This window comes from Pseudophryne corroboree, chromosome 5 (genome assembly GCF_028390025.1).
Source record: "Pseudophryne corroboree isolate aPseCor3 chromosome 5, aPseCor3.hap2, whole genome shotgun sequence".
NCBI classification, from domain to species: Eukaryota; Metazoa; Chordata; class Amphibia; order Anura; family Myobatrachidae; genus Pseudophryne; species Pseudophryne corroboree.
In genome coordinates, this window is record NC_086448.1 from 498,443,480 (window position 1) to 498,459,308 (window position 15,829).

Consider the following 15,829-nt stretch of genomic DNA (forward strand, 5'->3'; position numbering starts at 1 on the left):
ACTCTACTTGTAAGGTGGGTTCTTCCTGGGCGGCTGCCCGGGGTGTCTCGGCTTTACAGCTTTGCCGAGCGGCTACTTGGTCTGGGCCGAACACGTTTACAAAGTTCTACAAGTTCGATACTTTGGCCTCTGAGGACCTGAAGTTTGGTCAGTCAGTTCTGCTGGAGCCTCCACGCTCTCCCTCCAGTTCTGGGAGCTTAGGTACATCCGCATGGAACTAATGTGGACCCCAGCATCCTCTAGGACGTAAGAGAAAATAAGATTTTAATTGCCTACCGGTAAATCCTTTTCTCGTAGTCCGTAGAGTGATCCTGCAGTGGTTTCTTGGTTCAGTTCTGCTTTGTTTTTGGTTAAGTACTGTTTTGTTACTTGGTTAAGTAATCTTTTCAGCCGTTGCTGAGTTTTCAAGCTGGTTAGCTTGGTTTGCCTTGTATGTGTGAGCTGGTGTGAATCTCGCCACTATCTGTGTATAATCCTTCTCTCGAAGTTGTCTGTCTCCTCGGGCACAGTTTCTAGACTGAGTCTGGTAGGAGGGGCATAGAGGGAGGAGCCAGCCCACACTATTAAACTCTTAAAGTGCCAGTGGCTCCTAGTGGACCCGTCTATACCCCATGGTACTAATGTGGACCCCAGCATCCTCTACAGACTACGAGAAAAGGATTTACCGGTAGGTAATTAAAATCCTATTATTTTGGGGCTATCATATAACAGTGATGGTCTATATCTTTTGCTTCAACTAACTGTGTGTATAACAGCGTTTGCATTGTGGAAAAGAAGCTTTCAGCCACAGCTATGAATTCGACTGCTTGTATGATAGCTGATTTATGCAAATGATTAGGCTGTTAATTAACAGAAAGTTTGCTTGCCGAAAGTAATTTCCGGCTTAACTGATTTGCTGCCATATTACTTTTCTGCGTTGACCATAGATGGGATTGTAATCATTGCACTAAGGAAATACTGTATATTATCTCTGGACCAGACTATTATACAATTTTGGGAAGCTAATCCTGCTTCAAACATATCAAACATTTAAAAGGGTATATACAGTATTAAAAGTAACATTTCCATATTTACATCAATTTAAGAGTGCCCCAGGAATAGGTTTTTGTCATTTTACTCTTTCAGAGTTTTGTATAAGATATATATGCATGTTTGGCTGTGTGCATGGCCAGCCTGCCGACCGCCCCATATGCCGGTCGTAGGAACCGCCATTAATGACCTTACAGCTAGGCGGGCAAATCCAAATCTGTAGAAAAAGTATTCAATCACCATATCCTCAAAGAAACTCTTCCAGACCACGCACTCCCTTTGCCAAACAATACACTTCACACAAAACTAGATATATTCTTAGTTCTTGTAATTTCGTCCATGTTTACCAATAAAACATTGTACAAGGAATCTTAACACTGAAAGTATATATAATCTTCTGTTGTAGGGTTTGTATGATTTTCAATCAGTATTTTCAATCAATTTTTCTTACATGCACATTTCTATTATGATTGTAGCTCAATGCAACAGTACAATTGCTATTCAAAAAGCAGAATTTCAGCATGTACCTGTGGGGGTTATTCAGTAGCAGACTCTACTGAGATGCGATTGCATCTCCCTGATTGGCAGCGCTGTGCGTACTCACAGGACCCTATCTGCGCTTTTGCTGGCAGGGAGATGCGATTGCATCTCAGTTATGCGAACGCCTCTGCCTGATTGACAGGCAGAGGCGTTCGTGGGGCTGTCGTGAGCATTGACACGGCGTTGCAGGGGAGGAGAGTTGGTGTTGCAGGGGCGGGTTTGGGGAAGCCGCTTGACGACACACGCGGCCGCTGAAAACAGGAAAAAGGTGGCGGGCCAACTGCCTTCACAGCCAGGCTGCGGAAGCAGGGGTGCTTCACTTATTTAGCAATGCGATTGCAATTGAATTGCAATCACACCACTGACAGACATTAGCATACTGGGCGGCCTTGCCTGTGCTGGCCGGCCCCCAGCATGCGACCGATAGCAGTTGCAGTTTTGCTATATTAGCAAAGCTGCAAGTGAAGCTGAATGAGGGCCAGTATTTGCTAACAGTGAAAGAATCTGCTGCATATTGGGGGTCATTCCGAGTTGATCGCAGCTGTGCTAAATTTAGCACAGCTATGATCATGAACCCAGACATGCGGGAGGACGCCCAGCACAGGGCTAGTCCGCCCCGCATGTCAGTGCCGGCACCCCCCCCCCCCCTTCCCTTCCCGCGCAGAAATGCAAAGGCATCGCACAGCGGCGATCTGACCTGATCTCTACGCTGCGAAAAACTGTAGCATGCGATCGGGTCAGAATGACCTCCATTGTCCCTGATTTTCTTAAATGACAAAGAGTAAGTCAGTATCAGCATAAACAGATAACATGACTTGGATGGTTAACTTAAAAATGTTTTTGCCAAGGAATATTTTCTATTGTGTCATTCTTAAATCTATTGTCTTTACTTATCTGCATTTTTATCACTATTTTACGTGACTGGTAAAATCCACATCATATACTATAAAGTTATTGGTGTTGACTGGTAGCTTTATATTTATATTCATGGAATTACACTTTTCTCTTAACAGGGAAAGCATTGCATGTTCTTCACAGTGGGAACCGAACTTTTCCCCGAGAGTGTGTGTGCACAGAGGGATATCACTTGGACGCACAACTAGAAATATGTATGGAAAATAGAAAATGCCCCCCTGGATTTGGAGTGCAGTCCCCAGGTGATTATTTATTTATTTTAAATGACTTTACTAAGTAGATTCCAGCATTTATGTTATTTATTACAGACCTGGGATTTATATGGGAACTTTTAGAAGAGTGTATTTTACCCCGGGATGTAGTTAATAGTTACATAGATAGTGAGGTTGAAAAGAGGCAAAAAGCCTATTGGGTTCAACATGTATTCTGTGTTAAGCAGTGCACATTATAATGCACCAGCTGAAGTAATGGTTTAGTACCAATTGACAACTATGATTCTTACCACTCCCAGATATTTAATGTCAATATGTTAAATGCTATAGCCCTGGATACCTTTTCCAGTTTGAAATTTGTCCAGTCCGTTTTTAAATACATTTACATAGTCTGCCATTATTACCTTCTGTGGCAGGGAGTGCCAAATCTTTATTTCCCTTACCGTGAAGAACCCTTTCCTACGTTGTGTATAGAATCTTCTCTCCTCTAGCCTCAGCGAGTGCCCAAGTGTCCTTTACAGAGTTCTTTTCATAAACAAATCCCCTGCTAACTCCTTGTAATGACCCTTTACATATTTGAAGATATTAATAATGTCTCCTCTTAGACACCTCTTTTCTAGTGTATACGTATTTAACCTAGTTGGCCTTTCCTCGTACTCCGGTGTCTCTAACACTTTAATCAATTTAGTAGCTCGAATTTGAACTCTTTCTAGTTCCCCGATATCTGTTTTATAATATGGTGCCCAAAATTGAACACAATATTCCAGGTGCGGACGTACCAATGATTTGTATAGTGGCAGGATTACATCCTCGTCCCTTGTCTCAATGCCCCGTTTAATTAATGCAAGCACTTTACTTGCCTTCTTTGCTGTATTTTGACATTGTGTACTGTTATTAAGCCTATTATCTATGAGCACCCCCACATCTTATTCCGCCACAGTTACCACTATATTTCTCTGACGTCCTAGTGGATGCTGGGAACTCCGTAAGGACCATGGGGAATAGCGGCTCCGCAGGAGACTGGGCACAAATAGAAAGCTTTAGTACTACCTGGTGTGCACTGGCTCCTCCCCCTATGACCCTCCTCCAAGCCTCAGTTAGATTTTTGTGCCCGAACGAGAAGGGTGCACACTAGGGGCTCTCCTGAGCTTCTTAGTGAAAGTTTTAGTTTAGGTTTTTTATTTTCAGTGAGACCTGCTGGCAACAGGCTCACTGCATCGAGGGACTAAGGGGAGAAGAAGCGAACTCACCTGCGTGCAGAGTGGATTGGGCTTCTTGGCTACTGGACACCATTAGCTCCAGAGGGACCGATCACAGGCCCAGCCTTGGAGCTCGGTCCCAGAGCCGCGCCGCCGGCCCCCTTACAGAGCCAGAAGCAAGAAGAGTCCGGCAAATCGGCGGCAGAAGACATCCTGTCTTCCACAAGGTAGCGTACAGCACTGCAGCTGTGCGCCATTGCTTCTCAGCACACTTCACACTCCGGTCACTGAGGGTGCAGGGCGCTGGGGGGGGGCGCCCTGAGCAGCAATAGAAACACCTTGGCTGGTTAAAAATACATCACATATAGCTCCTGGGCTATATGGATGAATTTTAACCCCTGCCAGATTTTCACAAAAAGCGGGAGAAAGGCCGCCGAGAAGGGGGCGGAGCCTATCTCCTCAGCACACAGGCGCCATTTTCCCTCACAGCTCCGCTGGAAGGACGTCTCCCTGACTCTCCCCTGCAGTCCTGCACTACAGAAACAGGGTAAAAAAGAGAGGGGGGCACTAATTGGCGGGATATTAACAATACAGCAGCTATAAGGGAGAAACACTTATATAAGGTTGTCCCTATATCTATATATAGCGCTCTGGTGTGTGCTGGCATACTCTCCCTCTGTCTCCCCAAAGGGCTAGTGGGGTCCTGTCCTCTATCAGAGCATTCCCTGTGCGTGTGCTGTGTGTCGGTACGTTTGTGTCGACATGTATGAGGAGGAAAATGATGTGGAGGCGGGGCAATTGCCTATAATAGAGATGTCACCCCCTAAGGAGTCGACACCTGAGTGGATGGCTTTATGGAAGGATTTACGTGACAGTATCAGCTCCTTACAAAAGACGGTTGATGACATGAGACAGCCGACTAATCAGCTAGTCCCTGTCCAGGCGTCTCAGAAACCAACAGGGGCTCTAAAAAGGCCGTTACCTCAGGTGGTGGATACTGACGTCGACACGGATACTGACTCCAGTGTCGACGGTGAGGAGACAAACGTGACTTCCAGTAGGGCCACACGTTACATGATCACGGCAATGAGAGAGGTGTTAAACATTTCTGATACTGCAAGTACCACTAAAAAGGGTATTATGTGGGGTGTGAAAAAACTACCTGTAGTTTTTCCTGAATCAGACGAATTAAATGAGGTGTGTGATGAAGCGTGGGTTTCCCCCGATAAAAAACTGATAATTTCTAAAAAGTTATTGGCATTATACCCTTTCCCGCCAGAGGTTAGGGCGCGTTGGGAAACACCCCCTAGAGTGGATAAAGCGCTCACACGCTTATCAAAACAAGTGGCGTTACCGTCTCCTGATACGGCCGCCCTCAAGGAACCAGGTGACAGAAAACTGGAAAATATCCTAAAAAGTATATACACACATACTGGTGTTATACTGCGACCAGCAATCGCCTCAGCCTGGATGTGCAGCGCTGGGGTAGCTTGGTCGGATTCCCTGACTGAAAATATTGATACCCTGGATAGGGACAGTATATTGTTGACTATAGAGCATTTAAAAGATGCATTTCTATATATGCGAGATGCACAGAGGGATATTTCCACTCTGGCTTCAAGAGTGAGTGCGCTGTCCATTTCTGCCAGAAGAGGATTATGGACGCGACAGTGGTCAGGTGATGCGGACTCTAAACGGCATATGGAAATATTGCCTTATAAAGGGGAGGAGTTATTTGGGGTCGGTCTATCGGACCTGGTGGCCACGGCAACTGCTGGGAAATCCACATTTTTACCCCAGGTAGCCTCTCAACATAAAAAGACGCCGTCTTATCCGGCTCAGTCCTTTCGTCCCCATAAGGGCAAGCGGGCAAAAGGTTCCTCTTTTCTGCCCCGGGGCAGAGGAAGGGGAATAAGACTGCAACAGACAGCCACTTCCCAGGAACAAAAGCCCTCCCCCGCTTCTGCCAAGTCCTCAGCATGACGCTGGGGCCTTACAAGCGGACTCAGGCACGGTGGGGGCCCGTCTCAAGAATTTCAGCGCGCAGTGGGCTCACTCGCAAGTGGACCCCTGGATCCTGCAAGTAGTATCTCAGGGGTACAAATTGGAGTTCGAGACGTCTCCCCCTCGCCGGTTCCTGAAGTCTGCTTTACCAACGTCTCCCTCCGACAGGGAGGCAGTATTGGAGGCAGTTCACAAGCTGTATTCCCAGCAGGTGATAATCAAGGTACCCCTCCTGCAACAAGGGAAGGGGTATTATTCCACACTGTTTGTGGTACCGAAGCCGGACGGCTCGGTGGGACCAATTTTAAATCTGAAGTCTTTGAACACTTACATACAGAGGTTCAAATTAAAGATGGAGTCACTCAGGGCAGTGATCGCGAACCTGGAAGAGGGGGACTATATGGTGTCTCTGGACATCAAAGATGCCTACCTCCATGTCCCCATTTACCCTTCTCATCAAGGGTACCTCAGGTTTGTGGTAGAAAACTGTCACTATCAGTTTCAGACGCTGCCGTTTGGATTATCCACGGCACCTCGGGTCTTTACCAAGGTAATGGCCGAAATGATGATTCTTCTTCGAAGAAAAGGCGTTTTAATTATCCCTTACTTGGACGATCTCCTGATAAGAGCAAGATCCAGAGATCAGTTAGTAGTCGGAGTAGCCCTATCTCAAGTAGTGCTACGGCAGCACGGCTGGATTCTAAATATCCCAAAATCGCAGCTGATTCCGACAACACGTCTGCTGTTCCTAGGGATGATTCTGGACACAGTCCAGAAAAAGGTGTTCCTTCCGGAAGAAAAAGCCAGGGAGTTATCCGACCTAGTCAGAAACCTCCTGAAACCAGGGCAAGTCTCAGTGCATCAATGCACAAGAGTCCTGGGAAAGATGGTAGCTTCCTACGAAGCGATTCCATTCGGCAGATTCCACGCAAGAACGTTCCAGTGGGATCTGCTGGACAAATGGTCCGGATCGCATCTTCAGATGCATCAGCGGATAACCCTGTCCCCAAGGACAAGGGTGTCTCTTCTGTGGTGGTTGCAGAGTGCTCATCTTCTAGAGGGCCGCAGATTCGGCATTCAGGACTGGGTCCTGGTGACCACGGATGCCAGCCTGAGAGGCTGGGGAGCAGTCACACAGGGAAGAAATTTCCAGGGCTTGTGGTCAAGCCTGGAGACATCACTTCACATAAATATCCTGGAGCTAAGGGCCATCTACAATGTTTTAAGCCTAGCAAGACCTCTGCTTCAAGGTCAGCCGGTGCTGATCCAGTCGGACAACATCACGGCAGTCGCCCACGTAAACAGACAGGGCGGCACAAGAAGCAGGAGGGCAATGACAGAAGTTGCAAGGATTCTTCGTTGGGCGGAAAATCATGTGATAGCACTGTCAGTAGTGTTCATTCCGGGAGTGGACAACTGGGAAGCAGACTTCCTCAGCAGGCACGACCTCCACCCGCGAGAGTGGGGACTTCACCCAGAAGTTTTCCACATGATTGTGAACCGTTGGGAAAAACCAAAGGTGGACATGATGGCGTCACGCCTCAACAAAAAACTAGACAGGTATTGCGCCAGGTCACGGGACCCTCAGGCAATAGCTGTGGACGCTCTGGTAACACCGTGGGTGTACCAGTCAGTGTATGTGTTCCCTCCTCTGCCTCTCATACCCAAGGTACTGAGAATCATAAGAAGGAGAGGAGTAAGGACTATACTCGTGGCTCCGGATTGGCCAAGAAGGACTTGGTACCCGGAACTTCAAGAGATGCTCACGGAGGACCCGTGGCCTCTACCTCTACGAAGGGACCTGCTCCAGCAGGGACCCTGTCTGTTCCAAGACTTACCGCGGCTGCGTTTGACGGCATGGCGGTTGAACGCCGGATCCTGAAGGAAAAAGGCATTCCGGATGAAGTCATCCCTACCCTGATCAAAGCCAGGAAGGATGTAACCGTGCAGCATTATCACCGTATTTGGCGTAAATATGTTGCGTGGTGCGAGGCCAGGAAGGCCCCTACAGAGGAATTTCAACTGGGTCGTTTCCTGCATTTCCTGCAAACAGGACTGTCTATGGGCCTAAAATTAGGGTCCATTAAGGTTCAAATTTCGGCCCTGTCGATCTTCTTCCAAAAAGAACTGGCTTCAGTTCCTGAAGTTCAGACGTTTGTCAAAGGGGTGCTGCATATACAGCCTCCTTTTGTGCCTCCAGTGGCACCTTGGGATCTCAATGTGGTTTTGGGGTTCCTAAAATCACATTGGTTTGAACCACTCACCACTGTGGACTTAAAATATCTCACATGGAAAGTGGTAATGCTATTGGCCCTGGCTTCAGCCAGGCGCGTGTCAGAATTGGCGGCTTTATCCTATTAAAGCCCTTACCTAATTTTTCATACGGATAGGGCAGGATTGAGGACTCGTCCTCAATTTCTCCCTAAGGTGGTTTCAGCGTTTCACCTGAACCAGCCTATTGTGGTACCTGTGGCTACTAGGGACTTGGAGGACTCCAAGTTGCTGGACGTAGTCAGGGCCCTGAAAATATACGTTTCCAGGACGGCTGGAGTCAGAAAATCTGACTCGCTGTTTATTCTGTATGCACCCAACAAGCTGGGTGCTCCTGCTTCTAAGCAGACTATTGCTCGTTGGATTTGTAGTACAATTCAGCTTGCACATTCTGTGGCAGGCCTGCCACAGCCAAAATCTGTAAAAGCCCATTCCACACGGAAAGTGGGCTCATCTTGGGCGGCCGCCCGAGGGGTCTCGGCTTTACAACTTTGCTGAGCAGCTACTTGGTCAGGGGCAAACACGTTTGCTAAATTCTACAAATTTGATACCCTGGCTGAGGAGGACCTGGAGTTCTCTCATTCGGTGCTGCAGAGTCATCCGCACTCTCCCGCCCGTTTGGGAGCTTTGGTATAATCCCCATGGTCCTTACGGAGTTCCCAGCATCCACTAGGACGTCAGAGAAAATAAGAATTTACTTACCGATAATTCTATTTCTCATAGTCCGTAGTGGATGCTGGGCGCCCATCCCAAGTGCGGATTGTCTGCAATACTTGTACATAGTTATTGTTAACTAAATCGGGTTATTGTTGTAGTGAGCCATCTTTTCTAGAGGCTCCTCTGTGTTATCATACTGTTAACTGGGTTCAGATCACAGGTTATACGGTGTGATTGGTGTGGCTGGTATGAGTCTTACCCGGGATTCAAAATCCTTCCTTATTGTGTACGCTCGTCCGGGCACAGTATCCTAACTGAGGCTTGGAGGAGGGTCATAGGGGGAGGAGCCAGTGCACACCAGGTAGTACTAAAGCTTTCTATTTGTGCCCAGTCTCCTGCGGAGCCGCTATTCCCCATGGTCCTTACGGAGTTCCCAGCATCCACTACGGACTATGAGAAATAGAATTATCGGTAAGTAAATTCTTATTTTTCCCCATTTAGAGTGTAGGATGCAAGTTTGTTTTTTGTCCCAAATGCATAACTTTACATTTTTCTGTATTGAACCTCATTCTCCATTTAGACGCCCAGGTTTCAAGTTTAAATAAGTCATTCTGTAGAGACTACACATCGCTTTCTGAATTAATTACCTTATACAGTTTAGTATCATCTGCAAAGATTGACACTGTGCTTTCCAGGCCTATTCCTAGATCATTGATAAATACTGTATATTGAACAGTAGGAACCCTTGCGGTATTCCGCTGACTACTGGTGCCCAGCTGGAGAACATCCCATTGACCATTACTTGTTGTACTCTATTAGCCATCCAATTACTTATCCATGTACAAATAGTATATCCTAGGCCAAGTTCCCTTAATTTGATGATCAGCCTCCTGTGAGGCACTGTATTGAAGGCTTTTGCAAAATCTAAATACACCACATCTACTGCTTTTCCCTGGTTAAGATTCTCACTCACATCCTCGTAGAAGCTAATTAAGTTAGTTTGACATGATCTGTCCCTTACAAACCCATGATGACTTTTGCCAATAAAGTTAGTAGCCCACAGATAATCGTCTATGCTATCCCTTAAAATGCCTTCCAATATTTTACCCACTATAGAGGTTAAACTAACTGGTCTATGGTTACCAGGAATTTTTTTAGTTCCCTTTTTAAATAAAGGCACTACCTCAGCTGTGCACCAATCCTTTGGTACCATGCCTGATCTAATTGAACTATGGAAAATCAAGTATAGGGGTTTTGCTAGCTCTGACCTAAGCTCCATAAATAACCCTCGGATGAAAACCAACTGTTCCTGGTGATTTATTAGTCTTTATGTTGCTTAGTCTCTTCAGGACTACTTCCTCACTTAAACAAGCATCAAGCCAAGAGTCATTACTTTCACTATCGTTATGCACTACTCTCACCGTCTGATCCTCCCTGGTGAATTCTGAGGAAAAAAATTTGTTCAGTATTTCCGCTTTTATTTTGTCATCGTTTATCAAAGCTCCCAATTCATATTTTAATGGGCCTATGTTCTCCTTCTTTAATCTTTTACTGTTTATGGGGGAGATTCAAATGTTTGAAAAGTCGGTTGGGTGTCTTTTTTCCCCTGTCTATTAGATAGGAAAAAACAGACTCCCAACTGACTTTTCAAACATTTGAATCTCCCCCTATGTATTTATAAAACTTTTTAGGATTGGTTTTACTCTCTATGGCGATTTGCTTTTCGTTTACAATTTTAGCTGCTCTTGTTACTTTTTTTCATATTTTATTGCATTCCTTGTAATACTGGAATGGCTCCTCCCCTCCATTAGATTTAAATGCTTTGAAAGCACGCCTCTTATTAGCCATTGCTTTTTTGACCTCCTTATTAAGCTACATTGGTTTGTGTTTAGTACTCCTGCGTTTACTGCTCATGGGAATGAATTTGTGAATATTGCTATCAAGCAACCCTTTTAAAGTATCCCACATTTCTGTTGTTCTTTTACCATGAAACAAAACCAGTCAATGTCGTTTAGTGCCCGTCTCTGCATATTACAGTTAATTTTTCTAAAGTTAAATGTTTTGGTTGATCCCTTATAGCTATGTTTCTTGAAACTGATGTCGAGTGTGATCATATAGTGGTCACTGTTTCCCTAGGTCTCCCCTACTTTAGTGTTTTATATAATGTCCACATTATAGGTAATAACTAGGTCCAGAATAGTTTTACCTCTAGTTGGGTCCTTGACTAATTGAGTCAAGTATTGATCCTTTAATGTATTTAAGAACCTGCTTCTCCTAGTTTTACACATGAATCGTTACTCCAATTTATATCAGGATAGTTAAAATCCCCTATCACTAGGATGTCCCCCATTCCCGCAGCTTTTTCAATTTCCTGTAAGAGTTGTTCCTCCTCATGTATGTTAATATCCGTTTGCTTGTAGCGCATGCCTATGATTAGTTTATTTGCTTCAGTGCCCACACTAGTGATCTCAAACCATAGCGACTCCACGTTCTCTCCAGTCCCCTCGTAAATAACATCTATTAAGTATGGTTTTAGAGATGGTTTAACAAAGAGACATACACCTCCTCCCCTTTTGGTAACCCTATCTCTTCTGAAAAGAGAATATCCCTCCAAATTTGCAATACAGTCGTGAGAGTCGTCCCACCATGTTTCCGTAATACCTATAATATCATACTGAGACTTTGATACAAGCCATTCCAATTCCCCCTTTTTACCTGATAGGCTTCTTGCACTCGCAAGCATACATTTTAGCTTAGTGTTTCCCTTTGCCCTTTTGTTTTAATGGTATCTTATCTATATTTACAAGTGCCTTTCTAGAATTACCCTTACCTACTGTTTTTCGCTTCCCACCCTTTCCACCCCCATCATACTTAATACAGCCTTCCTTACTACTATCTCTATTTGACCTATTAAGACTTTCTATACCCCCCTCCCCCTGATGTTAGTATCTTCCCTTATGCTATGGACATCATTTTCTATGTACTGTATTGTTGAGCCATAATCGTCAGTAGGTAATAAATTGGGAATATCTGGGCAATACCTGTGTCAGTAATTCCGGTATCAATACCCATGAAAATACCCTTGCCCTTGCCGGCTGATCTTTCGCTCCCCCCTTCTCCGCTCCCAAATTGTTCACTACCCCCATCCTTACTGTTCTCTCTGTTTGACCCGTAGCATCTATCGAAACCCTCCCCCCAGGCTCCTAGTGTAAAAGCGCCTCCAGCCGTCTAACCATCCTGCCCCCCAGCACCGCAGCCCCCTCCTCATTCAGGTGCAATCCATCGCGACAAAAAAGATGGCGCCTGAGTGAGAAGTCCATCCAGTGTTCCAAGTACACAAACCCCTCCTTTCTATTCCAGTCTCTAGGCCACACATTTACCTCCCTAATCTCCCTCTGCTCCTCTGAGCTAGCGTGTGATTACCCTAGATGTCCTTGCCTTAAGTTTCTTACCTAATTCCCTATGGTCTTTCTTAAGGACATCCCACCTACCACTAACTTTGTTATTGGTGCCAACATGTACCAAGACCACCGGTCCGCGATGTGCCGTACCCGAGCACCCTGAAGACAACAGACTGTACGGCGATACCGGTCCCGGTAGCAGATTGCCCTGTCTGTCCTCCTGATAGTAGAATCCCCTACCACCACAATCTGACTAGGTACCTCACTATCTTTTATCCCATGTGTACCGGGGGGATTGCTCCTCTGGATTCTAGAGGGAACAGTCTCCTCCGGGTTCGTCATTTCCTCACTGCCATCTTCAGAATCTTCGTCCAATCGGGCAAATTTATTGGGGTTTGGCAGACCGGAAATGCCCTGTCTCCCCCTCTTCTTCTTCCTTCTAACCGTGACCCAGCTGTCTACTTGATCATCCTCATCTACCAGTGTTCCCCCTGCAACTCCTCCACCGTTCTACCTAAACTTTGCTTGAGATTGTGAATACTCCTCAGTCGCGTAACGGTCCGCTCTAGATCAGTTACCTGGGCTTCCAGGGCAGCAGTTCGCTCACATATCGGAAAGATGTACCCACACTCTGACTATTGTGCCAGGTGCGAATACATCATGCACGATACGCACTGAGTGAGATCCTCAATCACGACCCCACCCAAGTGCTAACTCCCTGTTACCTTCAGAAAATCAAAAAGAGAGGGACAATGTGTATATAAGGACAATATATAAGGGATAATGTATGCAATCCGAATACAATTTATGCAATACAACAACAGACAGTAACTGATAATACAATCAAGGAGAGGGAATTTAAAAAAAAAGTGTTTAAGAGATGTGATACTTGCGTGTCCGGCTCACGTCTGGCCTGCCCTCAGCGATGTTCTTCTACTTTGGTGTTCAACTTCCTTGCAGCAGCACTGTACAACGGGTTTTCTTTTTACGTTCAAGCTCTCACACACGCATAAGACAGCAGTAGCTGCACTCTCACCTGTATCACACTGACCCTCACCTGCAGCCTGTTCCGCTCAGTCCCCGGCTCACACACACACTCGGAGCAGCACACTCTCCTGCTGCCTGCTCCTGTTTGTCCCTGGCTCACACACACACACAAACACACGGGGCAGCAGCATAATCTCTTGCCGCCTGCTCTGCTTGGCCCCCTGGCTCACACACCCGCAAACAAACCTAAGCTCCCAGCACCTCTGGCACAGCACCACCTGGGTTCAACACCAGAGCCCTTCTAACCGGCTCTCAGCACTGATGCCACTCCGTCCTGCTCGTGCTCCCGGGACTCGTCACCCGTCACTTCCGGTTCCGGGTCATCACAGCGTCTGCGTGTCCTCTCAGCATCAGCGCCTCCGTCAGTGCCGCCTCCTCTCTCTCTCTCAGTGGTCCAAATGCTACTGCTGACACCAACTCTTTATACAGAAGCTTAGCCATGTTCAGTAAAAGCGGTTTCAGTTATACACTATGTTGACAAAATTGATTGGACACTGGCAGCAAATAGATCAGCAAGATTTTATTGATGTCAGTACTTTGTAGGTCCACCACATGCAGTGATTACTGCAGACACCCTTCTTGGCAAACGGTCCACAAGTTTCTGGACAACAGCAGGTGGTATGTTTTACCATTCCACCTTAACTACAATGACCAACTGTACACTGAAGTAGGTCGAGTTGGTCTAGGATGCACCCGTCACTCCAGTTCGTCCCAGAGGTTCTCAGTGGGGTTAAGATCTGGACTCTGAGCTGGCCAGTCCGACCGGGTTACCGAATTCTATGTATACCAGTCCAGTGTCGCCCTGGAAATATGACATCGTGCAACCTACGAAGATCCTCTTTTCAAACTCGGTTACCTCCTTTCGGCAAGCCATTTCGTTAGCAAATGATCTAATGAGTGTTATACCTTTTTATACTTTCACGAACACTTGTGTGCTGCAGGAGAACAGCATTTCTCTTACGTCCTAGAGGAAGCTGGGGTCCACATTAGTACCATGGTGTATAGACGGGTCCACTGGGAGCCATGGGCACTTTAAGAGTTTAATAGTGTGGGCTGGCATTTATTATATATCTGTCTACTGGGGCACTGTGTGGGCTGGCTCCATAACTCTGTGTCTCTCTGAAGGTACTTGGGGGAAACGGTGTCTGACATTTTCCTGTGTGTGTGTGTGTGTGTGTGTGTGTGTGAGTATGCTATATATCTCACAATACCATGTCTAGGGACTCTGTATCTTGTGCTGCAGAGTATGTATCGTCTCCAGAAGAGTCTATTCCATGTACTCAGGAATGCAATACACTGTCTCAGCCCTCTGAACCCGAACCCAAGTGGGTGGCTTCTATTAAGGGTATGATATCCCAGATTTCATCTAGGATAGCTCATTATGAGACTGAAACACAGGTTTTAAAACAATCTGTGGAGGTTTTGTCGTATTCAACTCCCACTACCTTATCTAAGTTCCCTCGTTTATGCCCCCAAAAGCGTGCTCTTGCCCAGGTAATGCAAGTCGACGCGGATACCGACTCTGATATGGGTGACGGTGATGGAGACATACTGCGGGGGGAGGAATCCCTTGCTAAAGGGGTACAGCTAATGATTGAGGCCATTAGGGATGTTTTACACATTACTGAAAAAGTTCCTGAACAGGTCGAGGAGGCTTATTTTACTGAAAATAAGAAAGTCTCCCTTACCTTTCCTGCGTCTAGAGAATTAAACGCTATATTTGAAAAATCCTGGGAAAACCCAGAGAAAAAAATCCAGATCCCAAAGAGAGTTCTGGTTGCTTTTCCTTTCCCTGAAGAGGATAGGGAAAAGTGGGAAAACCCTCCTATAGTAGACGCTTCTGTATCTCGGTTGTCTAAAAAGGTGGTTTTACCTGTCCCTTCGTCTACCGCTTTGAAAGATCCGGCAGACCGCAAGATTGAGACAACGCTCAAATCCATATACACTGCTTTATGCGTGGAGCTTAGGCCCACTATTGCTTGTGCATGGATTTTTTAAAGCCATAGTAAAGTGGTCAGGCACATTACTAGAGGATACTATGGATAGAAGTGACATTGAATTGTTTTTACGTCACATACAAGATTCTGCGGATTTCATTGTGGAAGCCATGAAGGACCTTGTTAATCTGCTGTCTCGGCCAATAGTCTGCGGATGTGGAATCCAAGAAGAGTGTGGAGAACCTACCCTACACAGGTCAGGCTCTATTTGGGGAGGCTTTGGATACGTGGATCTCAACCTTTCTTCCCTCAGCCACTCCGACGCCAAAGAAATCCTTTTCTGCATCTACAATGCAGTCCTTTCGGACCGCAAAGGTTAAGAAGTCCAAATCCCCTTCAACCTTCTTCAGAGATGGTCGAGGAAAATCCAGAAAACCTGCACCGACAGGTTCCCAGGAACAGAAGCCGGGCTCTTTTTCCTCAAAATCCTCATTATGACGGTGGACCTCCCAGCCTGGAGGTCGGGCAGGTGGGAGCACGTCTACAAAATTTCAGTCAGGTTTGGGCGTCCTAGAACCTGGACCACTGGGTTCAAGATATTGTATCTCAGGGGTACA

General features: G+C 46.2%; 1 protein-coding gene across 1 annotated transcript in view; it reads left to right on the forward strand.

Moving 5' to 3' along the window:
* The window catches only part of TNFRSF11A (TNF receptor superfamily member 11a), a 212,036-nt gene that overhangs the window by 155,793 nt on the left and 40,414 nt on the right, over positions 1-15,829 (forward strand). The window contains exon 4 of the mRNA XM_063922991.1: positions 2,583-2,726. Within this exon, the coding sequence (XP_063779061.1) occupies positions 2,583-2,726 (144 nt within the window). The remainder of the gene's footprint in view (positions 1-2,582; positions 2,727-15,829) is intronic.